Source organism: Molossus molossus, unplaced genomic scaffold, assembly GCF_014108415.1.
Source record: "Molossus molossus isolate mMolMol1 unplaced genomic scaffold, mMolMol1.p scaffold_m16_p_14, whole genome shotgun sequence".
NCBI lineage: Eukaryota > Metazoa > Chordata > Mammalia > Chiroptera > Molossidae > Molossus > Molossus molossus.
In genome coordinates this window covers 42,844,971-42,871,065 of record NW_023425349.1, presented here as the reverse complement: position 1 = coordinate 42,871,065, position 26,095 = coordinate 42,844,971, and the positions used below count along the sequence as shown (strand labels likewise).

General features: G+C 40.5%; 1 protein-coding gene across 6 annotated transcripts in view; it reads left to right on the top strand.

Moving 5' to 3' along the window:
• Window positions 1–482: 482 nt before the first annotated feature.
• Window positions 483–26,095, top strand: part of LOC118630279 (transducin-like enhancer protein 4) — a 143,927-nt gene continuing 118,314 nt past the window's right edge. For all 6 annotated transcript variants that reach the window (XM_036262110.1, XM_036262112.1, XM_036262109.1 and 3 more), the window contains exons 1-4: window positions 483–614; window positions 1,496–1,593; window positions 2,713–2,776; window positions 3,976–4,020. In XM_036262110.1, coding sequence (XP_036118003.1) covers window positions 570–614; window positions 1,496–1,593; window positions 2,713–2,776; window positions 3,976–4,020 — 252 coding nt within the window. In that variant the 5' untranslated portion in view covers window positions 483–569. The remainder of the gene's footprint in view (window positions 615–1,495; window positions 1,594–2,712; window positions 2,777–3,975; window positions 4,021–26,095) is intronic.

Here is a 26,095-nt window from a genome sequence, read left to right as displayed (position 1 = left end):
AGATCGTTGCTGTGAAGTGAAAAAAATCTCCAGAGAAACCAAAAAGCACCGCCGAGACCTCTTCCGAACCAAAGGAGTTTGTGTTTGCTTTTAGGAAAGAAGAGAGAGATCATTCATTCGGAGGAATAACAACCAATTAAAAGACAAATAAAAAAGTTTGGAGTGGGACGCCGAGCGAGCCGAGCAGGCGGGCGGCACAGCCGGCGGGCGCTGGGGCACGGAGCTCGCACTTGACCGGCCCGGGTGAGCAGCGCGGCTGCGGCGCCGGGCTCGGCGGAGCGAACGTCGGAGCGTTGCCGCGAGAAACGCGCGCCGGACAATGCCCGCGGCGGGCCAGTGACGCCCGCGGGGAATGCGGAGCGGCCCGGCAGCCCGCACTCAGCCGCCGCTGCCGTCGCCTCTGCCGCGCGTTCCTGCCGCCCGCATCACGCGAGACCCGGCGGGGGCCGGGACCGCCCGAGCCGCCCCTCGGACCCGGCCGGCCGCAGCCGCCGCCGCCTCCTCCTCCGGGCCATTAAAGCCAATGAGCCGCGCGCCTCTGCCCAGCGCAGCCAACTAAATCGGTTTGGATGATTCGCGACCTGAGCAAGATGTACCCGCAGACCAGACACCCGGTGAGTGCGGGCGGCGGGGCACAGGCTCGCCAGGCGGCGGGGGATTCCCCGCGTCGCCCCCTGCGTGCGGAGTTATGTCTTTAGCCTCAGGGGCGTGGAGGGCGGCTCGAACCGCGCTCCCCGCTTGGGGAGCAGCCCGCCACCCCTCTGCCCCTCCGCCCCTCTCCCCCCGCGCGGTGGCACTCTCGGAGAGGGGGTGCGGAGAGGCAATTGAGTTGTAGCCATTTTCTTATTGTTGTCTTTGAAGCCCCTGGAAGCTGTGCGGAGCCGTTTGTCGTCCCCGCGCCGCGACTCCTCGGGGGGTGGGGGGGCGAGAGATGAAGGAGGCGCGACTCCGCGCCGGGGCGGGGAGGGCGCCCTCCGCGGCGGCGCGGCTGGTCCGGCGGCGGCTGGGGAGTGCGGGGCGCCGGCCCCTTGCGCTTCGGGCCCGGAGGACGAGCGAGCGCGCCAGCTTGCTGTCCAGCCGGAGGGGTGGCGGCCTGGGCCCTCCCTCCTCTGGCCGGGCTGCGGCCCGACGCCATGGCGCGAGTCCCCCCGACGGGCCAGTTTCGATTCCGGGTGGGAAGAGGGAGTGGGCTGGGTGCGCCGGTCCCTGGGCGCACGTAGTTAGCGAGGGAGGAGAGCGGGGTCTCAAATCCGCGGGGTCCGGGGCGGGTAGGAGGACGCGGGGGCCGGGGGGCACCCGAAACCAGCCCCTGCCGGGCTGTGCGGCGAAGTGGGGGTGGCGGGAGGAGAGTTTTCATCGCTCTTTGCCTGCCTGCGCGATGTGTCGTCGTCGTCGTCCCCCCCTCCCCCCAGCTAGCGCCGCGTGGTGTGTTTTCTCCATCTCCCTGCCTCGCCTGTGATGTGGGCTAATTAAATATTTTATTGTTGTTCTTTAGGCACCACATCAGCCAGCTCAACCCTTTAAATTTACCATTTCCGAGTCCTGTGATCGGATTAAGGAAGAGTTTCAGTTTTTACAGGCTCAATACCACAGGTAACTATATTGACTTTAGCTGATTCTCCTGTTTGCTTAGCTCTTGTCTCCCCTCCCCACACACACACAAACACCCCCCCTCCCCGCACACCGCCCCCACCCCTCCCCCCTCCCAGTACAAAGGTATTACAATTTTTCCTTGTGGGCAGAATGAGCAAGTAAAGGCCTCTTTTTCTTAGGCAGGTGTAAAGAAATTAAGCATTCCTCCCTTCTCCCGTAAATTAAAAAAAAAATACAAAAAACAAGAAAAGAGGCAATACAATCGAAACTGGGGTGACTTGAAAAACGCTGAGGCCAAACTTTCGATATTGATTTATTGGGGCCAGGAGAATGGAAGGTTGGGAAGCTTCTGGGGCCTTTTAACTTCCTTGGTTCTTTATTACTCCGGGCTTGGTTCCTTCTCACTTCTTTCTGCCGTTTCACTGAAATACCGTGAGCCTGGAGCCCTGGGAAGTCACAAGTGAGCGATTTCATTACTTTTATGCTGAAAAAAATATTTTTGTTTTAGAAACGATCGGAAGGTTTAGTGCTTTTGAAATATTTTTCTTTCACTGGCTTTTTAATGACGTGTAATTCTTATTTCATAAATGCAAGAACCAAAACAAGCCACTGAACCCAGTCCACACTTTGCCCCTGGGTGGTGGTATTCAACTTGTCTCTGTTTTGGAGGGAAAAAAATAAGACATCATTCATAAGACATGACTTGATTCATATTTTTATTAATTTCTTTGTGGGGCATTAAAGAAAAAACTCTCTTGTGAATGTTGGGGGACTTATTTGTGCTTAGATATGTAGATATTGATGTTTATTTTCTTATTTTATTAAGTGAATTTAGTGAATAGTCAGGTCTGGATGAGGTTCTGGAATTAAATTGGCTGGAAGTTTTTTTTTTTTTCTTAAACAAAAACCCCACATTTGATTCCCATTGAAAGGGCAAGTCCAGGCTGCTTCCAATCACCCCCTTTCTCTCTTACCTCTCCTTGAATAATGAGGGTGGTATTTAAGATAGTTGACTTGCTGTTTTGTAGGTGATGATTTAGAGGAGAGACTGTGTATTTACACTTAAAGGATGTAAGTCAAGGTCTGTGTTGTACTTAGATTTCCTTATGTCTTGAACAGCCTGAAGCTAGAATGTGAGAAACTGGCCAGTGAGAAGACTGAGATGCAGCGGCATTATGTCATGGTAAGAAAATTGTGTCATAGATTCATAGTATCTATTAGTTTGGAATACCGAAAGCAAGAATACCTTCAGATTGCTGTAGGCTGCAGGATAGATCACAGTCTCAGTGTCAGTGCAGTTGAGGTTGTGGGAATGTGACCATTAGCAACCTGTAATTCCAGGATATTACATCTTGCCTCTGACAACCAGCTTTGATTTGAAATTTCAAAAAGTTCAGCTGCATGGGGTATAATTTTCTGTGCTTTGTTTTTACAGATTGAAGAAAAACAAAAAAAAAACACCAAAACCTCATTTATGTTTTGTTTAGAGTCATAAGCAAAATGTTTTTGTGTTCGTGGTTTTCTTTGTTGTTTTATTGCTTTAGCTCCAAACAATTTTAACCAGTTTTTCTGGAAAGTGTTAAAATGTTAATGTTTTATTTTTAAAGAATGATGGATAACAGAAGACACCAGATGCCTTTTCAAATTTCCCCCACTCTGTGTTATCAGTGCATGTGTATTTGTGTGTGTGTGTGTGTTGTGCATTTTCAATTTCTATAGTGTTACATTGGTTTGAGGAGTGTTGCTGTCTCCTGTTTAACTGGATTTCTATAATGCCAGTTATACTCATGTTTAAAAAAAAAATCAGATCTGCTTTTTTCAAAGTATTACCAAGCATATTTTTGTGCTTGTTCATAAAGGCTCCAGAATAACTCATTTATTTCCTGTCAAACCTTTTTCCTTTGAATGTATGAACATTAGCTGTACACCGCATATGAGAAACTGAACTCTGAAGTAGCATCACCTTTTTCAACAGTTCTTTCAAATCATCTGCATTTGTGAGAGACATATTTTTGCCATTAACTTGCCTGCTGTGCCTAGGGATTAGAGAGGCCCAGTGGCACCAAATTTTCATCAGACCATTTTCATTCACCTGCTTGTGGTGTATAAACACAACCAGAGATGTTTAGAATGTTCTGTTTGAACTTGATTTTCTTAGTCTTGTGAGTGTTTCGCCTAGATTCTGTGTCTTAAGGTGGCTTCTAGTTTATTAGGCAGAAGGTAGTGGTAGAATGTTTCTCCTCATTTAACAGCATAGGTGTTATGGATATTTTGGTTTAGGTGAGGCTTTTATGTTTGTTTTAAACATACTTGGGGGCATTTTGAACAAGGGAGATTGTTTGATGAAAGGAATAAAGTTAATTGCTTTTTCTTCTTTGACAGTATTATGAGATGTCCTATGGGTTGAATATAGAAATGCACAAGCAGGTGAGTTATTTATTTCTTTATGACCATTTTAAATGACATTTTGGAAAGAAAATTGTATGTTTTGCATTTTTATTATGCACATTTTTGTGACTACATGTAATTTAAAAGACTGCCGATGAGAATGCTATTTTTCAGGTGTGGTTTTTCCTTTTTTTTTTTATAGTATTTTAATTATTTAAAAATGTGATTTAAAATGTCTGAATGCATATTTAACTTTGTACCCTTTCAAAACCATGATGCTAAATTTTAAAATAGATTTTATTTTTCATTTGAAAGAGTTAATTTGTGTATTTCGGGCATTGTAAACTTGTCTTATGAAAGAGCTTTTTTTGGAAAACATTAAAAAGGAAAACTAAATTGTGTAGAGACTTTGTTGGCCTGGTGTGAAAGAATGGATTGAGGGTGAGCTGGGAGGATCAAAATGAAATCTGTGGTGCTACAAAAGAAATTGATGTAAAATCCATGTACTGATTCCCCTGAGGCTATTTAGTTGGGTCTTACCAGAAACTATAACTGTTACTTCCAAAATCTGAACAGAGTAAATGAGCCTGATAGGAAGATGTGATAAGATTCAACACTGGGTCTTGAAATCTATTAATTAGTACAGCCAAAAAAAGAAAGGAAAAAAAAGATAATCAGTAGTCAGAAAGCATTGAGAAGTGTGATTCAGACACCTTTTTTTTTGGTTGGAGACTGAATAAAATGGTTTAAGTTTCCTAGATAGAAAAAATAGCGCATATATATATATATACATATATATATATATATATATATATATAAAATATTGTTTGGCAATAATTATTCCTCTAGGAGGCATTCATTTTTAGTAATTGCCTAGTGAAAGTGCTTCAGGTCTGTGTCAACCATTTCAGAGTTAGGTGTGTATGTTATTTACCTGCTGGGAAAAGATGAGGGAAAACAATTCTTTTCATCTCTTATTATATTCATAGTGGATGCCATTACCTTTTAAGTTTAAAAATTTTGAAATGATCACATTAGGCTTTTATTACTTGAGGGTTTCTTTTTGGATGTAGTTAATTACCATATACTCAGAATATATACCCAGTAGAGCTTTAAAAGGTGACTGTTAAATAATAAAAGTGATCGGATAGGCAATATTTGGAAAAGTTGGGGGAAAAATGAGTTGTTCCTTTCACTGAGTTTTTTTTATTTCAGAGACCTTTTTTACTTTATATGCTATTTGGTTATGTCAATATTAACATTATAATATAGTTTGTTCCATTTTAAAATTAGATTCTTATTTTGGCATCTTTGCCATTTCTGTTTAGATTAGTAATGTAAATATCTCCTGCTTAAATAAAATTTATCAGGCTTATGGATGGACTCCCCTTAGCTCTACCTTATAGGAATTAATTACATGAGAGATACTGTTTGTTAATTACCCTCATTGCATGTCATTTTAGGTCTGGATTTTGTACTTGTCTTTTTTTTTTTCTGTCCTCACCCCACCACTCAAGATTAATTGAGCCTTTTTAAAGATTGGGCCAGATAATTAATGTTCCTTTATTTCTTCTCTATCTTATTTACCATAGCCAGTTAGTTTCTAGATCTTTCTGTACCATTTACAGGAGGCACAAAGTTGATAGTATTTGGCTGTATATGTTTTTTTTGGTGGGGGGCTGTATGGGAGATCCCTTAATTTTGCACATTTTATACCTTTGTAATTCTGTCATCTTCTTGTCCAGCTGGCCTCAAATGCCACCTATTTAAAATTGAGAATGGAGTACATTTTCCCTTTTTTTTTCTCTTGCTTTTAAATTCAATCATATCAAGAATCCTGAGGGCAGTTTATCACATTATGAAGTACAGACAGCCCTGCAAACCACCTACTTATTATATTTTCTTTCTTTTCCCCCTTAAGCGCAAAGGCATATCTGTCTTTATTTGTTTTCCTAGGCAGACAGCCTTGGTTCCTCTTGGCCTCTCTTCCAGATGCACTCGCTGGATACCCTCGTAATGGAAAGCAACAATAATGCGGGGAAGTTGCCCTGCGGCATAATCGGGCTGAGTTCTCAAGATCGGGTTAGGTTTACTCACTTATTAGATTTGTGTCTCTGAAGGGTTCAAGAGTAGGAGTCCCCGGAGTCCTTGGAAGTACCCTAGTAATTGGTGGCCCTGATATTTGAAACCTTTGTGTATTTTTTTGGTTAACGCTCCTGTTCTTCTTGGCTGCTGCCAGCCACAGAGTATTTATTTTTAGAGAAATTTTTCATTGGAACAGAAAATGATGGCTGTGATGGAGTCATGACTGTGTGACTTAGCAAATTGATAAAAGGATAAAAGCACAGAGCGATGACAAAAGGGTTGGGGTCTGATACTATGGCCCCTCCCCTTTCTGTATGATGCTCATCATCAGTCACCCTGTGTTGATTCTGATAGAGGACTATAAAGTGAACCTATAGGGAATTTGTCATTCTGAAATGAAAGCTAATGTAATTAGTACCAATTAAAGTACATTTAGTAAATTGGATTTAATCTTAATTAAGCCTGCATAATGTTGCCAATTTTTAACAATTATGTTTGAGAACATAATTAATTTAAATTTTGGTAACTGAGTAAATAGCATTAGTCTGGTAGAATTAGTTGAATTTTTTTTTTTTTAAGGGGAACGTGGTGACATGACATGGAATGAGAGCATAAATATGACTCTAATTTCTGGTAATCTTTAGTAGGATCTATAGAGCTGAGCAGATGAAGCTGGAAAAAACCCCAGAAAAGTTAGGAGTGTTCTAGGCTGTAATGTGAATTAATACTTTGCCACTGTCTTAAGTTCTAGCATGAAAGTGAAGGTGACAAATGGAACATGGTTAGAAATGGCACATGTTTTATTGTGATGTCTTCATAAAAGAATTTTTAAAAATGAGTAAACACTGGCCTTTATTCTGTAAGGATTTTTCTCAGTGTGGAGTTTTTGTGTTTTGTTTTGGATGGGTAGCTGACAGATAGTTTAAGTCGTTACTTTTCTTGCTGATTGTTTCTCTTTATAAATACAGTGTGGCTTCTAAATGGGTTAGTGACCGTGGGCAGAACAGGGTGATGCATGCAGCTGATAACGTTGCTAAACACTGCTTGTTCCCAACTTTCACCTGTAAAGCTGTAATTAAAGAAGACTGCCCTGATTTAATCTGATAGCAGTGGTTACAACTTTAAAAAGTGAATATTGGATACAGATTAGGCAAAATAGATAGTAGGTGAATTCATCCTCTAGGAACTGTACATAGGGATGAAAATACCACATTTTGAAAACATCTCGTGACTTCCTCATAGTTAATATTCTGTAGTCTGAAGCTCTCTTTGCTTCTGAAAAAATTAGCTTAGTATTTGAATTTTAGAAATTAGAACATTTGAGAAATCTGCAACATTTAGAACCTAAAAGAAGTGAGTACTGCATATTTTTATATATGTGTGTGCATAAATGCATGTGTGTATGCATAGATATGTGTGTATACATAAAATTGCCTTTTTAAAAATCCGAGCAAGAAAACTCCTGTTTCACTCTAAGCCATGTAAATTTTATTATGAGATTTGGGCTGCAACCATTTGAGTGCTGCTAAAATATTAATTGAATAGAAATGAAAGGGCCTTGCCAACTGATAGGATATCATAATCGTAGCCTCTCTGGTCGATGGTAAATGATGATAAATGACATTAGGAACCTTTTAGCAAACTGTAATAACTACAAGGAGGGAAGCAGTATGGATTTGCATTATATCTGATACCCTCTAGTACCAAGTGGATTGCCAATACTGCTTGTTTAGCATTTTCTAAGGGCAATAGGATATTGATTTCTGACTTACAAGGAACAGCTCTATTTTCACCATTGAAAAGTATTGCAGGTTGTTAAGAAGAAATTGACTTGAAGAGGCCGACTGCTGCCCATCATGGAGCAAATAAAGCAAAACTGCCGAAGCATGGTGGAGCAGCGAGTCGGGCCCTCAGCAATTTGTTGCTATTAATTTACCATGCTCGACAGCAAATCAATCGGCATCTACTTCATCTGCTGGAGAAAATGCTGTCCAGGGCAGATAAAAGGCTCGGCATGGTAAAGAGAATAGACTGGATTGGCCAAAAGGAGGCTGCAGTTAATGTGTAAATAAGTGAAATCAAGGCCACAGTTGCAGAGGAAGCTGTTGTTAATTAGGTTGGTGCTTTTTCGTGAACTATTTTAGAAAGCAGCCAAAGATTTGGAGAGTAGAAAGAGATTTATTGAGGTTGAAGTAATGTATGACTGGCATGACATTGCAGCCTTGAGTGTACTTGATTCTAGGATGCAGTAAATTTATTTGGGGACAGTGCTTGCAATGGAAGCCAGTTTGTTTAAAGTTCTGTTTAGCCCAGATTTCCCATAAGAAAACTTTTCCTTTGAGCATTACTAATTTCTTGCACATCTCTTGTTCTTAGATTACATATGATTAGATTTGGAGGAGTAGGTGTTTGAGAATGTAGGCAAAAATGTGTCTTGTATTCTTACACAATAACTGTTTTTTAGAAATGGATATGATTAAACTCTTGTATAATAATGAAAGTGAACTATTAGAGCTCAGGTGTTCTATCTGAAAGTAATAAAGCAAAAAAAATTTGCTGAGAGAACTTTCTTTTGCTGTATAAATTTTGGGAAATAATATAGAGGGGTTTGAACAGTGAGTGGGTGGACACTACAAAACTGGAAAATCCCAAAGAGGAGATTATAAGTGAAATTTTGATGACTGTGCAAAAAAACCTCCAGGTATAGTTAGGTGATCATGCACGTGTGTGATGGGGGATTATTTATGTTTCATTAAGGTTTAAAACCACCTTTTTAAATTTAAGGTTATTCATACTCTGATAGTGTTCCACAATTAATAGTAACCATATGGAAGTTATTGGTGTGTGTGTGGCTTTTTTTCCCCCCCCTGGCTGCTCTGCTGCTCTGATTTGGACATTTTGGGGATGGGGAAGCTTCAGTTCTGTTTAGTAAATCTAGATATATGTAGATTTTAAGTTATGTTTTTTACAAAACAGTGAGAGAATCTAGCATTAGGACAGTTGATACCAAGTGACAGAGCCTTGGGCGGGAACCAGTGCACAGATCTGGTGGAGGAAATTTCTCCTATCAGGGTATGTGCACAATTAGGAGTGTTTCTGGATGGCATAGGATTCCACTTTTTTCTTCTTAAAATTTTCTGTTGCTTGAGTTCTTGTAGGATATCCGAAAGTATTTCTTCACCTGCGGCAGTAATTGTAGAGTGGAATTGGAATTTCCTTTTAATGGAAGTGAATGTTTATTGTATATCTGGCTCATGCTTACCACTGATCTGGGCACATTGCCAAAATTCTTTAAGTCTCACAATGATTCTAAGAAAGGGATTATGTCCAATCAAAGAATGATTAAACAGGATCAGATCCACATAAGATGATAATAGTTATTAGGTGGTGGATTCAGGATTTAGGATGAATTTACCTGGGAGGCTGTCTCCTAAGAGATGGGTCTGCACTGGGTTGGAGATTCAGCCTCAGTTAATGTTTGGAATGGAGAGCCTCTGGAAGACTGGGAGAATCCTTGGCTTTGTCCTTGAGTCATTGAACTTTTAGGCTCACACCCAGAACTCCAGGGATGATGGGGATTCTCTGCAACTCTGCCTAAACAGAGTGAGAGCCTGGAAGCCGGGCCTGGATGCCCCATCCAGACTGGTTTTAGTGGGTAAGAAGGCGGGGGTTGCTTTCTTAGACTTGGAGTCTCCCACAAATGGGGTGAAGAGCTGTTTGCTTATCAAGATTTGGTTTGCTTCCTCCCTGGGCAACCTATTTCTCACTCTTCCATTTAACTTTTATCTTTTTCTCGTGGCTTCTAAAACTGTGCCTGAAGACAAGGGGCTGTTTGTTAATCACCATCTTGTGGGTTTTTGAGGGGGGAAAGTGGGAGGGGAAAATGTGATGTTTTGTGGCCTCTTTGTAGTTCAGAAAGAGGTTCATAGAGGCAGGAAATCACACGTAACTCAAACTTAAATGAAGGCAAATGTTTTGCTTTTACTGTTAAAAAAGATTTTTTTTGCAGCATTCAAGCAAATGAATATTCACTGCCCCTTATTCCCTGTTGTTTATTTATTTTTTGTTTTTCTGGTCATAGTTTTTGTATCCTAAATAATATTTCTTTAAGCTATGTTGGACTAATGGACTGAGAATAAGGCGAGTTTTAGGTATGCTTAGGTGGTGTGGCTCAGTGGATTGACCATCGTCCGATGGACTGAGAGGTCCTGGTTCGATTCCTAGTCAGGGCACATGCACATGCTGGATCCCCAGTTGGGGGCGTGCAGGAGACAGCCGATCCATGTTTCTCTCTCACATTGATGTTTTTATCTCTCTCTCTCTCAAAAAATCAATACAAATCTGTAAAAAAAAGATGAGTCTTAGGTACTGTTGCAGCCTTTTTTAAATCTTCTTGCACAATAGAATAGGTAAAGGCAGGTGGGAATTAAATGTTTAAAATGTGCACTTAGGAGTTATGTGTGTTTGTTTTTAATGAGAATATTTTTATTGATTTTGATTTGACTGGTTAGACTGGTTTATCACTTTAGTACAGCAATAATATATTTGATGGCTATGGAGTGAGTGAAAAGGATGTGATATTAGAAGGTACTTTTCCTTGATCCCTCCGCACACTTCCTCTTAGAAAGCTCTAGCATTTCAGCAATGGTAGCACAGTCAGTGGTCTTGTGGCAAAGGAGTGATCAGTTTGGCGAGCACGGCTGTGGAGAGAAGCAGCAGGCAGCATGATTAGGTGTGGGCAACTGAGTATTTTCCACTGGTGGTAACAGTCTGCAAGGCTTAGGACATGTATGGAGTAAGTGCATGGCAAACAGTTCCTGAAATTACTGCTCTACTTTAAGGGGGAAGGGCCTCAGAAGTTAGAGTCAAAAGCAAAAATTGGAGTTGTTTTGACTTTGACTTAGTAACAGCTGTTCATGGTAGTTTTATGTCTGTAAAGAGGGATTTAGCTGGCATTCATCAACACAACTCTGTATACCCTCTCTGTTTTCATTGGCCTTGACCCAGTGTTTATGCCAAGCTCTTGCTATTTCTTTACTACCAAGCCAAAACTTTCCTCAGAGAGCTGCAGTGTGTAACCTGTACTCTATCCAGGGGGACTAAGGTCAAGGTGTGGATTTACTTAGCTGGATTGTCAAAGAAGCAGAAGAGAAATACTTCCTGACACTCCCTAGGTACTCTGTCCTCTGGTGAGTGGGTCAGTTTGTCATCATTTTTGAGGGTTTTGCCCACAAATACTTTACGGTTTGTATTGTAAAGGGAGCTTCTGTGTTTCATGGAAAGGGGCATGGCCGCTGTGCTGGCGCAGGACTTGGGCTCCGTCCACAGCCTGGCTGGTCACGGTATGCCTCAGGCCCTGCACTGACCTGATGCTTGCTGCAGCGTGGGCCCTGAGAGGATGAGGGACGGAGGATGGATACTAACTTTCTGATTTTTTTTAGCAAGCTTATTTCACTTATTCTAATTAGGATTCTGTTCTTATTTTCTGACCATGTAGTCTGCTTCTGAAGGTCTGTGGATTATTTTGGTTAAAGAATTTGAAAATGCAAAGAAATATAACTTGAAAGAATAGTAATCATAGAAATTATGAGCTCTAGTACTCTTTCTTTACAGAGAGCTTAAGGCATTTTATATGTTCTCCTTAAGCTTCCTGATGTTCCTGTAAAGTAAGTAGCAAGGTTGGATCCATGTATTTATTTAAATAGCTTCTGTCAGTGGAGTACCCGACAGTTTGCCAAGCAGTGTCATTCCACTGGCCTTCTTGAACAGATGACACTGAGGCTTAAGGGCTTAGACTAGCCCAGTGTCACAGTATTGGAGGATCAGCATGCTGGCGAGGAGACCAGGGTGTACGTAGGTCTGCAAATGACCCGAGCTCTTGTAGCCAGAGTTCCAGGCAGAAAAGGAAATAGGTTTCTCGACTTCCCTTCCAGGTCTCCTTTTACGGACCATGCTGTTTTGAAACAGCAAATAGTGTGCTTGTTTCTATGATGTTCTTGACTCTATGCAACATGAGGAGCAAGGGATACTACTGGCAGTCCAGGAGGTGTTAATGGTATCATCTCTAGTTAGAGATCTGATCTGTGTGTTTGTGTGTGAGTACAGAGTCTCCGTCTTCCTCCCTCTACCCTTCGATGCCTGGGCCTTGTCCAAAGGGAGGGTAGGATCCGCAATTTAAAATATGGAGCCTAAATCTCCTCTTAGCAAAGTGGTTAATAAAACTGGCTGTTCCTGCATTCCTAAAGTGTACTATGCAAACACACTGTACTTGATATAAACTTGTTTCTTGCCAATCTCCCCTCTCCCACAAGAATGTAAGCTCTGTGGGAACAGGGTTATTTATTGTTCTCTGTGTGTGTCCCTGGTGCTGAGAACTGTGCCTGTCACACAGTAGGTGCTCAGGAAATATTTGGTGAATGAGGGAATACTTGCATTCAGATTGAGCTAGCCAAGAATATGTGTGATTTAATTATTTTAAGGTTATATATAGGTTGCAAGTAAAAAAATACAGAGCTTCCAAGCCTAGGTAGGTCTGTGGTGCCTGCTTGTTGGGTTTGTGGAAAAATGCCAGGCAGAAAGGGAAAATAAAAGCAACTCAACGTGGTGTGCTTTTAAGGAGAGAGCCGGGTTAGTTGAAGTAGAATATATGTATTTTAGCATGAGGAATCTGCCTTTTTGAAGATGCAAACATGCATCCTTCCTAACTGAATTTAAAATTCAGTTTGAAAATCACTCTATCACTAGTCAGTGTGTATGTGAAGAATTCTTGTACTATTAATAGGTCAGTGTGCATGTGGTTTGAGTGAGTGTGGGGAGATACTGATCTTAACTACACTGTGGTGTGTTCAGCTAACTTCCCTCCAAATCAGTAAAAATGCAAGCTTCTAGTTCTTTTCAAAGGACAAGGAACTTTGAAGATATCTGTGTTTTTTATTAGTGAAGATGGGATACTAAAGATGGGATAGTTGTTGAGTGAATAATAATTATAACAGAAAATGATTTTAGAGAGTTTATTGTGCAGGTAATATTTTACTTATTCTCAACAACTTTATGAAATTATAATATTATTATATTTCCATTTTATATATGAGAAGGCTGAGACAGAGAGGAATTAAATAACTTCTTGACATCAGCCAGCTAGTAAAATAGGTCCTAGGTTTCATTCAGTTTCAGATCACTGGTATGATAGATTTTTCTGCTATATTACAAATGCTGTGTTTGGAATACTCTACTGTGTCTCTCCCCCCCCCCCCAATACTTGATTGCATTAGGACATTCAGATTCTTGTTCTGAATTTGCCAATAACCAACTGGGTAATATTTGTTGAGTATCTTAACTTCTCAGGACTACTTTTCTCAACTTAAAATTAGAGTATAAGTGAAGACCAAGATCTCTTATGGCTCCTTCAGTCTAAGATGACTGTGTGGTTTTAGTTTATTTTCGATGGTCTAGTGAACAGAAATTGAGACTTCTATTACTTCTTTTTAGTCTCAGAAAGTCCCTTTTAACAGTTATTTTTAGAGGTGTTATTTCTTAAGTCCAAAATTAACCTAATAATGCTATGAGTAGAATGGATTATCTATCTATCTATCTAAAATAATCTATCTATATTATATATATAGTACTTTATATTTTATTTATACAGGGTGGGGCAAAAGTAGGCTTACAGTTGTAAGTACACAAACCAGATTTTATTCTTGTATTATATATTTATTTATTGTATTATTTTTCATACGAACAACCTACTTTTGCTTTACCCTGTATATTTGTACATATCTCTATCTGTCTGTCTGTCTGTCTATCTATCTATCTATCTATCTATCTATCTATGGCACTTTATATTTTATTGGGTACTTTTTCATTCATATAATAATATTGCTAAAGCATTTTCCCCCTTCATGTGGACAAATAAAATGACTCAGATGTTAATGACAAAGTCCCATAGTTAATTAGTAGATGTTTAGAATTCATTGATTCTCTCAGAGCCAGCATTCTGGCTAAAGTAATGTTGATGCAGAACTAGAGCAGTTATTGTAAAACATGTAATAAAAAACACTTATAACACCAGTTCTTTAATTTATTTATTTATTTATTTTTTTAAGTCTCACCCGAGGATATTTTTATATTTATTTTCAGATGGGGGCGGGGGAGAGAAAGAGAGAGACATTGATGTGAGAGAGACACATCAATTGGTTGTCTCCCAAACAACGCCAACTGGGGCCGGGGATGAACTGCAACCGAGGTACGTGCCCTTGATCGGAATCGAACCCGGGACTCTTTGGTCCGCAGGCCAACACTCTAACCGCTGAGCCAAAGCAGCCAGGGGCGATTGGTGCTTTAAAGTGATCAGTTTTTATGCCTTTTTTTTGGCATATATTAGAAAATTTAATTATAGAACTTCTGAAACTATATGAATTATAATGTAATCTAGTAATTTTCTCCCAAAGTGTTGAAGGGGATATGTAGTAGTTTGTTACCTGTTGTAGTTTGATTAGCTTTCGGTATTAGTTACCCTTCCAGAATCTGGTGTATATGTCAGTTTCTCTAGCTAAGGTTTATCTGATGATGCTTGGGGTAAAAAAGCATGTCTGTAAACTGGCATATAATGAGCTTGCTGTCTTAAGTTCTGAGGTTTCTTGCATTGTCCCACCAGGATCCTTCACTTAGGGATGGTTTGGATTTTTCAACTTGGTTTATAGTAAATTAATCTTAATTAAGTAAAAAAAGGGGGAATATTTAGTTTTGACCATTTTTGAGCTGATGAGTCAAGGACATAGTAGAGATCAGATTTCTTCACTAAAGCATACATTTCTAAAGGGAAGAATATGTTTTCTTACTAGCACCTGAAACAATGTTTGGTAGAGCAATTGAATTAATCAGTGCTATAGAACTCTACACTTGAGTGTCAACCACCTATGAATAAGCTTTTTTCCTGAGCTCTTCAGCTGTATGATGAGCAAAAAAGGCTTTGGAAGGCCATCCATGGTTAAGAGGTATTTTTTTTTTTTAATTTTTTTTTTTATCCTCACCCGAGGACATTTTTCCATTTTTTTGTTCAGACAGAACAGGAGGAAGAGAGAGAGAGAGAAACATCGACCTGAAGAGACACATCGAGTGGCTGCCACCCGCACGACCAACCAGGGCCAGGGACAAACTGCAACCGAGGTATGTGCCCTTAGCGGACACCGAACCCGGGTCTCTCTGTACCGCAGGCCGACGCTCTAACCGCTGAGCAAACCGGCCAGGGCTGGTTAGGAGTTCTTATCTCAGTTCCGCCACAGGTCCTTAAGCTGGCAATTGGGCATTTTTAAAATTTAGGATTGAAGGTATGTCCAGATGATGATTTCTATGTAGGGTATTTTTTTAGCTCTTACATCATATGATTTAAAAATGACCAATGTTAGCTAAAGCTCTGTTCCTAGTTTCATTGCTTGACACTAGAGGCATGCCAGTTCAGTAAGTTAAGGTTTATAACCAATTTTCTTTATGAGGAAATGCTAATATATTCATATGAAGAACCTTACTTTGAGCAGTTAGGGTGAAAAATAGTCCTAATACTGCCTTGGTAGTGTTTTATATAGAACCATGTGCCATCTTCTTTCACAGGTGTGGCAACATCTTACATGTCCTTCTCTAGGTTGAGCATATTGGCGACTACATGTAGTTAACAGATTTTCCATGTGTGTATCTTTGGTGAATTTTAATGATAATAATAGTTAACATTTATTGAGCATAAATGTTAGATATCAGATAATGCCTTAAGTGCCTCAGTTATATTAATGTGTTTAATTCATAACCCTTTGAGGAGGGGATTTGGTTTTTCCTATTATGTATGGAAACTAAGGTGAAGAGAAGCTAAGACATTTGTCCAGGGCTTTACGGCAAGTGAGGTGCAGCGTGGGGATTCGTACCCAGGTGATCTGGCTTCAGAGCCCATGTTACGAACCATTGGCAGTACCTGCCTCCTAAGTGAACATTTTAATAGTTTTTTTAAATGTATCTTGTTAGTCTGCTGTGTTTTGTACACAGAGCTTAAATGTTACAAATAAAGTGGGTCTCCTTTAGGTATATGCTTGTATTATAAAATGCTTTTTGAATTCTCAAATCACGTTCTTTGCTGCTAGTCCTTTCTTATGAAAGGGGAGAGAGAGGGTGCTAGTCCTTTTTGAGAAGTGTGGCATAGTGGGGGAGCAGTCCTCTCAGAAACTAAAGTGGCTTTCTGTCCCTAGCTGCGGACCCCAGGCCGCGCGGGCAGTCCTGCTCTGGCTCTGCTTCACCAGCCGTGCAAGCGGAAGGAACGCTGCTGTTGTTTTTTAATACGTGGAATTGGTTTTGTCTTCAGATTTAGTTTTTAATTTATAAAACATTTCCTTTATTTTTTGCTTCAGGACTTTTTACTAGTGTAACTGTTGAGTGGAAATATCAGGGCAGTATTTTCAGTCAGGGCTCCAGAGCTGCAGAGTCACACACACGGCCATGAATTGGTTAGTTATTCCAGGCTGGGGGAAACTATTTTTTTGTTTTTATTTTTTATTTTTTGCTGAACACGTACACTGGGTTAGTGAACCAATTGGTTCACTTTATTGCAGATTCTACTGCTGGCTCATGGCCTGATTGATGGCCGGCCACAAGCCTGTAGATTTTTGTACTTTTTATCATGAAATTTCTAACACAGGCACAGTGCCTTTTATAACCACATGGAATGTCCAGAGAACTGGAAAACCATTGAATGCCCACCTGGGGGGAGAATTTGGGAATGGAGGTCATTGGCCAGGTTTTAAAGGATCCACATAGTTCCGAACTCACATGTAAAATTGTGTGCCTTTTTCTGTGAGGTGGAGTCCTTAGCACTCACTGATCCAGCGAAGAGACCAGGACCCAAACAGAGGAGTTTGAGAACTATTTATTTAGAACAGTGGTCTCAAACCAAGGCAGTTGCTTTCTCCCAAGGGCATTTGGCACTGTCTGCAGATATTTCTGGTTGTCACAACTTAGAGGTGTTGCTGGCATCTAATGGGTAGAGAACAAGAATCAGTTTTGTTTGGCTTCTCTTGTCATTTTGAGAGAACCTGTCAAACTAAACTTGTCATTTTAGGTTTTCTCTTCCCTTTCTCATGATGATGAGCAGAGTAGAGTTGATAGTAATAGGTTCTTATTTCAAATTCAGAATGGGGATGTTCTATAACCATCTTTTTCCTGAAGAAGGAAGGGTAATAGACTTTTTTATTGGAACTATTGTACTAGCAGAAATTTCTTGCTTGAAGTCAGGCTTAGTTGTCCTGGTTACCCACTGAGGGTCTCAGAATTAGTCTTAGTTCTTTTCTAGGTAACAGTTTTTCCAAAGTGTTGTCCTTAATTAACCTTTTTGTCCATGCTGAACACTCATTTATTTCAGTCAATTTCCTGGACACCCGTCTGGTTAGTATGGGTGTCCAGGAAAGATGTATATGATAGCCCTGGCCGGTTTGGCTCAGCGGTTAGAGTGTTGGCCTAGAGAGACCCAGGTTCGGTTCCCGCTAAGGGCACGTACCTCCGTTGCAGTTTGTCCCTGACCCTGATTGGGTCGTGTGTGTGGCAACCACTCTATGTGTCCCTTTCACGTTGATGTTTCTCTCTCTCTCTCTCCCTCCCACTCTATCTGAACAAAATATCGAAAATGTCCTCGGATAAGGATAAAAAAAAAAAAAAGATGTATATGATAGTTTGGGCCACCTTAGAATTCAACATGACACCTTGGTCTCATCTGCCCCAGCTGAGGGATCAGGGCAGATCTTGCTGCAAAATAGTCCTTCTGCTCTTTCACTTAGCTTCATGGTTAGGTCATAGTGAAATGTGCTTGTCTCTGTGTACTGCTGATCACATTGTAATAAACAAACAAAATGGAACTTTGGGTTTGCTAAGTATCCTGTGAGTGTAGAAAGTGGGTTCATTTATTTTTGAATGTGGGCACTGATCAGTGAACCTCAGTTTTACTTGGGCTTACTTTCTCCCCCCTGCATATTCTGTTGTGCTGTGCTATGAATATGGGTAACTATTTTTAAGGCTTTTGATTTTTTTTTGCGGGGGACACAGAACTGTTTTGGAGTGTGGCTTATTACTTCTAAGTATGTCTGCCTTGGTTAACCTCAAAAAATATTATAGTTCACCTAAAGTGGCCAATAAAAAGCATGGTAGTAATTCCACAGTTACTCACTTGAACATTTTTTTGGCTAAGTTGGGGAAGACAAAATGCTTGTTTGGGCTTCTTAATGGAGAAATTGTGTCCTACAAAATTGCAGTTCTTCTTTTATATAAGCTCTGGGTGTGTGGAGATGACAGCTCTACTTCCTTGTAAGCCCCCTCCTTATATTCATGAGATTTAGAAGAGGCTGGCTCACATGTGCTATGAGAGGCATAGTACATGTATGTAAAAAACCTTGCTTTTTAACATTGTGGCTCATTTCTAAATGCTTGATATGGCTGGACTAAGAAGGGGGCCCTTAGTTATACCTGCTTTAACCAGATTTAAGGAGAGCTGATAGGATTTCCTTATAATCCAAGCAAGAACTCTTAGGATATTTTGCATCAGTTTAGGATGCATACAGAAAAAAATAATTGGTGAAATCTTGGTTGAATTTGGACTGTGAGATGGTGTTCATACCAGCTTCCCAGGTTAGGTTTATAAATTCCACTTTTTCTTTGATATTTTATTTTATAGTTTGGGGGCATGCTTTTGTCATGCTTGTTTGTTTTTTTGAGGTGTACCCCAAAAATTAACTTTCTAAATTAAAATATCCAGCTTCTCAAACTGAAAAATACGTAGAACTAGACCTACAAAGATTAAGAAGATTATAACCTAAAGACTTAAACCTGAAAAAGAACTTAATCCTCTTGAGGTTGTTGTAGTTTTCCTTCATTGAGAGAGTGACTTGGTTAAGAGAGAGTAGTGCTGGACACCTCAGATGGAAGGCAAAGGCTATGATGGCTTTTTATTATTCATTCCACTAATGCTACTTGACCTCATATTATATGCAGGGTGCTTTGAGAGGTTAGAACACTTGCCTCCATGGAGATTCCAGTCTTTTCTATGGCTTTTGGACCAGTGTGAACAGTATGAGGCAGTGGGTGGTGGTGATATTGTTTTGATACAGGCAGAAGAGGAGGAAGTCCTTGTGGCTCAGGAGTAAGTAAGGATATGGTTACAGAGGATATAGGGACATTTTAGTGGGATCTCAGAGCAGGGGGTCACTTAAGCAGGAAGAAAGGAAAGGGGAAGATTTGAAGTGTAAGTCTCAGAGAAAGGAAAATGCTGTGCATATTCTGGCTGTGGTTAACATTTCCAGATTGGTTGGGTGATAAGGGAGAGAATGGTTAAGAAGGTAGGTTTGGGGTGCATTACAGTGTAATAGGCCTTAAATGTTAGTTCTACTACATGGACTATTGAAGGAGAGCGAAGGGAAGAATCTTCATTCTCAGCAGCTAGTATGGGACCTGACAGCAAATTTTCAATAAATGTTGGAGAGAGACAAAGTTGAGCAGGTGACATGTAGCTTGAAAGGAGGAACCCAAGTGACCCAGCCAGCTCATTGGATGGTGTATAAATGCACAGGAAAAAGGCCTAAGACAGTGACCTCTGCAGACTGGCAGAATCACAGTACCATTAATACAGCGGTTCTCAACCTGTGGGTCGCTACCTCTTTGGGGGTCGAACGACCCTTTCACAGGGGTTGCCAAAGACCATCAGAAAACACATATTTCTGATGGTCTTAGGAACCGAGACAGCGCTCCTCTATGTCTCCAGGCGGGTACGCCCACATGCGGATACACTCACATACAACATGAGGAACTGTATTAAAGCGTCGCAGCATTAGGAAGGTTGAGAACCACTGCATTAATAGAAAAAGAAACTCGGTTTTGATTATGCTGGGGGGTGAGGTGCCTAAGGAGTGATAGGAGGAAGAGAAGGGAATGAAAGTGAGTTTGTTGCTTCTTTTACATTCATGTCTTCACCTTCCCTTCAGCTCCTGGCAAATCTATTCCTGCCAAGAACCTCTAGGATTCAGTCCTTTGTGGGAGTGGTTTTAGGAACTTAGAAATTTAAGGACGGTGTTTGTGTCAGTGTATGAGAGAGTGTTTCTCTTCATTTTGCTTGTTTACTGCCATTATCTTTATATAGATATAATAGTGAGAGTTTGCAAATTATCTTTTTTTCCCCCACTTTTTTTTTTACATTGAAAATGGACATACAATGCTCTAAATTATTCATCAGCTATGCAGACTCCTTGCTCCAGTTCATTCTTTTCTTGTTTCCTTTTAATTTTTATATTATTTGGCCAAGAGTTGTGGATAGGTCAGTGATTCCTTATCCTTTCTGTGTTGAGAAATTTCATGTAAACATGAGGCTGAGTTTATATTTTTCTTGAGAAATGACTGCTATATTTTGAAAGAAATAATTTTTTTCATTGTTTATTACATATGAGCTAAATACTGAAATAACAATAGGTGCTTTAGTTATTGTGAATTATGTGTGTGTGGTTAATTTTCTTCCTTTTTTCCTAGTGTGAGGCATTCTAAACTGTATTTGAAACTTTCCCTCCTTTAGATGCTAGTCTTAAGCTGCTGTAATTGAGTGAGAACAGCAGTGATAGTAAGGAAAGTTAAGTAAACATGAAATTAAAAAGGCCATAAGAGTACATTTTGGTAAACCAAAATATTGCTTGGTGGCATGAAGCCACAGATCCATTCCAAAAAAAAAAAAAAATGCAGAAATGTGGTTTTGCTGTCTGTCATGCAGTCTGTTTCAACTGTCAGAAACATACGTTGCTTTATGGGGTATTTTTTTCAAGTACGACCGCAGCTTTTAATTTCCTTCACTCCACCCACACCTCCCACCACATGCCCATGTATCTAGTGCTAATTTATGGGCAATTTAAATGTAATGACATAATCATCAACCACCAAAAGGGTCAACAGTTGTGGCATAAGTTTCTCCTCTTAGGTGTGCTAAATATCAATTTTCTGCTTTGAAACTTTTATAATCAGAATACAGTGATTGTCCTTGTGTTTTGGACTTTGCAATCTAAGTTAAATTGAGATTTTTGGAAAAGGTAGTTTTGAAGTGCTTTTTTTTTTTTGCTAAAAATGTAATATATTCACATTAAAGAAATTTTAGAAAGCAAAAGAAATTTAAAAAAAAATACCCATGGTCCTACTACTCTGACCTAACTGCTGACCTAGGCAGAGGCCAAAGGATGAGGCTTGACCCTGTCTCTACCAGTTGTGCTGTAGCAGATGGAGAATTATGCCCCTTACCCCCAAGGAAAAATACATGTCAAAGTTCAAAGGGTAGTACATAAAATAAACATGAATTTGCTTTTACTTTTTTTAACAGTAGAAATGTACTGCACAATGTATAGTAAAATGAAACTTTAGATCTTTAAAATTAATTTTGATTTATTGGTAACATTTTTTATGGGCAACACAATTCTACCTTTTTTTTTTTTTTTATCCTCACCCAAGGACATTTTTCCATTTTTTGTTCAGACAGAGCGGGAGGGAGAGAGAGGAAGAGAGAGAGAGAGAGAAACATCGATGTGAAGGGACACATCGAGTGGCTGCCACCCGCACGACCGACCAGGGCCGGGGACAAACTGCAACCGAGGCACGTGCCCTTAGCGGGAACCGAACCCGGGTCTCTCCGTACCGCGGGCTGAAGCTCCAACCGCTGAGCCAAACCGGCCAGGGCTACCTTTTTTTTTTAATCCTCACCTGAGGACATTTTTCTATTTATCTTCGCGGTGGGGGAAGGGGGGGAGAAAGAAGCATCGATGTGAGAGAGACTTATCACACGGTTGCCTACCACACGACCCCAACCAGGGCTAGGGAACAAACTGCAGCCAAAGTACATGCCCTTGACTGGAATCGAACCTGAGACTCTTTGGTCTGATGCTCTAACTGCTCACCCAAACCTGCCAGGGCACAATCCTAAATATTTTTTAGGATCTAGTCTTAATTCATCCAATAGTTTCCTATAATCTTGGTAAATCGTTTAGCTTTTCTGAGTCTCAGTTCCTTATCCATATCCATTAAACGAAGGGATAGGACTAAATCAGTATGTTTCATAAAATGCTAGTGTCCAGGTCCCAGGTTAGCATCACTATTTTTCTGAAAGCTCCAGGGGTGATTCTAAAATGCAGCAGGGCTGAGAGCCAGTGAACTAGGGCAGTTCTAGTTCTCAAACTTTAATGTGCATACAAGCCACTGGGGATCATGTTAAAATCAGATTCTATTTCTGCAGGTCTGGAGTGGTGCCTGATATTCTCCATTTCTCATGCCCAGGTGATGCTGATGCTGCTGGTCCACTGACCACATTTTGAGTAGCAAGGAGCCAGAAATTTCCAAAATTTCTTTCATATCTATGTCATTTCTTATTTCCATGGTGTAGTTTATATAGTACATGGGAGTCCATGTGCAGCTTGAATGAGACCCCCGATTAGGATGTCAAGATTAATAGTATAATCTGCATAACCTTTGTTGCATCTTTGCAATAGTTCAGTAAATTCAAGTAATTTTAATGGCACTGTACCTTGCTTTAGGTAGCCTGTCTGAGCTCCAGCTGATGGGTTAGCACATTGCTACATAGGAGAGGGGCACTTTTCCTCTCTCCCTCCTCTGCTCACTGAGACCCCACTCTAATAGGTACTTGCACTTTCAAATTCTGTCTTCTTTCTTCTTGTCCTTCAATGGCTACCCTGCCCCTATTGCTGTCTAATTCCTGAGCAATATTTTAGGTAAATGAGCAAAAAGAATCATGAAGTAGTACATTTTATTTTAATTTGGTTTCTCTTTCAGCCCATTCTCTGCAGAAAATTTATTAAACATAATTTAAAACAAGCAAAACTCCAATTTTGCAATATATTTTGTTGTGGGAGACGCACAGGCATTCTTAAGCTGTAACGTTTTTCATGTTCTTCTTTAACCCTATCATTTGGGAATAAGAAAATACTGTTTATAACTGTGCAGTCCCTTCTCTTTGTTGTAGCACAGCAACAGACCAGCAGGCAACATGACCGGTGGGAAGGCCTGGTGTGGGTGTCTGCAGAGCTGATCATTAGGCCATCGCTGCCCTGCAGTATAACTGAACACTTAGCTTCTCTGCGTAACGCAGATGGGATCATGGGCCACACCATTTATTAGGGCTGTGTTGAAGCCTCTTGTTGCCCTTAGGAATATGCCTATCACCTATTCTAAAGTCCCAGGCAATAAGAACACAATTTATGATTTAAAAGTTTTGCTTTAGACCAGTGTTACTGAGTGGTCTGTGGACTGCTGCAGGTCTCTGAACTATGTTTTAAAAGTGGGGAATATGATAAGGAGCTTGTACCAGACTATAAATCAACACAGTATTTCATCAAGAATGTCTTCATTTAAAAACAACGAAAACAAAAGAATTAAAAAAATCACCTAACTGAACTAAATATAAGTTGATTTAATTCCAGCACAAGCCCATTATCTTCTTGCCAATAGATAACAATTTGGGGATTGACTACTTTCAGTAGTACTGCCATGGAATATTTACACGGCCAAAGGTTTTATTACGGGTGTTTTTATAAATTAGGAATAGACTGAAATTGAAGTTCATAAAAGAAAAGGAAATGTAACCCAAAAAATAAAAGGTATGTTCAAAGACAGGTTAAAGGTAAGATTCAGTTCAAAGTGGTGGGGACATGTGCAAAATAGTAAGTTAAGTCAAGGCAGTTGGCACAGATTCCACAAGTAGGACTCAGTAAGAGACCCTGCAGTTTGCTTTAGGTTAATGCAAAACCCATTTAAATTCTTTTGCGTACTTCTGAATTCTAAATATCTTGCCTTAGAAAGAATTTTTGTTTTTCATTTTGCCATCTATTTAATGGAAAGCACATATTTCTATAAGTCTCATAAAACTGTTATTCTGTAGTCTTAAATTGCAAGAAGCTTTGAAATTAAGCCTGACTTCCCTCCACCTCTCTTCCTCTCCCTCCAGCCTTCTATTCTTTACTTTTTACTACTATATATAAAATTTACTGCATCCAGGGCAAGTATCTGTTTACCAAGAAAAGAGGAAGAGAGAGATCCTTTGCCAGTAGCAAAACATAAATACTGAGAATGTCTTTTCTGGGTCATAGTTCCAGAAAATGGAGAAATAGCAAATTTTCTGGGACCGGGCCTATGACCTCATTTCTCTTTCCAATCAGTCTGGGGGCACTATCCTACCATCCTCTGTTGTGCCACTGAACCTGCTACCCCACCCCAGTGAGGGACGTTTTTAAATTGAGAGACAGGAAGAGTCCTAAGCTTGAATCGATACCTAACAACACAGCTACTCCGTCGGTAGCACTGTCTAATCTCAGTTCTGTCTTAGAACAGAACTATTTACCTTAAGGGATTTTATTCATAAGTCTACCCTCATAAATATTTCTGCCAACCAGATATGGGGCAGCTATTATTCTTCCCATTTCAGGGTTATAGAAATGGAGCCCCAAATCACTTAGGGGTTTGTTTAGAGTCATGGTTCAGCTTGGTTAGTAATTAGAGTTGGTCTGGGAATTGACTCCACAGTTGCATCATTCACAATATCTGGTGTGCTTTCCAAATTGTTTTATCACTTTAGTCTGTATTTTTCCCTTGCCTTTCCATAACTGTCCCCCAAAACAAACCTTGAAACCAGCCTTGTGACTTCCTATCCAGGCTTTACACATTGGAATCATGGATTTCTTACTTTCATTGTTGCTGCTGATTCTCCCTGTGTAGCGTGTCTTTTCCTCGCCCTCACCATCACTCCACCAAACTCTTGTTATGCCTGGACTGCTGCATCTGAAGCCTTTGCCCTCTCTGCTCCCTTCTCTGGGCTTAAGGAGCTCAGGGTACACTTCTCTATCTGTTCACATTGGGTTATTATTTAGTAGCCCTCTCTACTCCTGGAAATCCAGTCAATATTCCCAGCATGCATCTATGCTCTTCTCTGCTCCTTTTACCCTTTACATAGGTGATCTTGTTCATGCTGCTAAGTAGATGAGTCACTATATTTTTCTGTAGCCTAGATGTCTCCTCTGAGACCATTATATGTAACTGAGAATTTATTGGTACTTAAACTCAGCATGTCCTAAAAAGACACCCTCCTCCACAAGCCTGCAGTGATCTCTATCTCAGGAAATGCTAGCAGCATCCACCCAATTTCCCAACCCAGAAATCCAGAGGCGGCAGGTAATGATTGTCTTTTGCTCTCACTCTTCAGACATACCCAGGTCATCATCTGGCCTCTTGAAATCTACTTCCAGTTACTCCTGAATTCATTTACTTCTCTCCAGCTGTCTGATCATGGTGAATTACCTAACACTTGACTCTTCCTTGGCTTGATCTGTAAAATGGGGACAGAAGTAATACTCTTAAAATTGCTCTGAGTTTAAGGAGGTCTCCATGAATTTTAGGATAATGGTGATGATGACTACGATGATGATGACAGGCACACTTAGACACCATATTTAAGATAACTTTCGTCATGCATCGTGCTGGGCTAATCTACGTGGAGATAACCCTGGTACACTTCTGGATCTGCTTTTTCAGTCTCATTTTATACTACTTGTTCTCTGTCACTTGGCCCGTTTTCCAATAAGAGTGTCCCTCACTGTTTGGGGTATTTTTGCCCTTTTCCCTACCCTTCTCTTCTTTGTCTAGCAGACTCACTTCACCTTCAGCTACTCAGGGAAGCAGAGTCCCCTGTTAAGCATTTAAAAATACCCTACATTTTATTTAAATGTCTGTCTCCTGTGCTAGATTATGAGCTCTATAAATCTTTCTTGTTCACCTACTCTTTTCTCAGACTGTAATATTGTGCCTGACAGTATTGCAGACAACTGTTGAAAACTGGAATTGCTATGGATTACATGCTCCTCTCTCCCCAAAGCCACTGTAATGACTTCGGCTAGAAGGGGTTTCTGCCATCCTCAAGTTTGCATGTCTAGGGCTCCTCTGTGTGCCACCTAGGAACCACATGGTGTGTGTAACTGTGCTT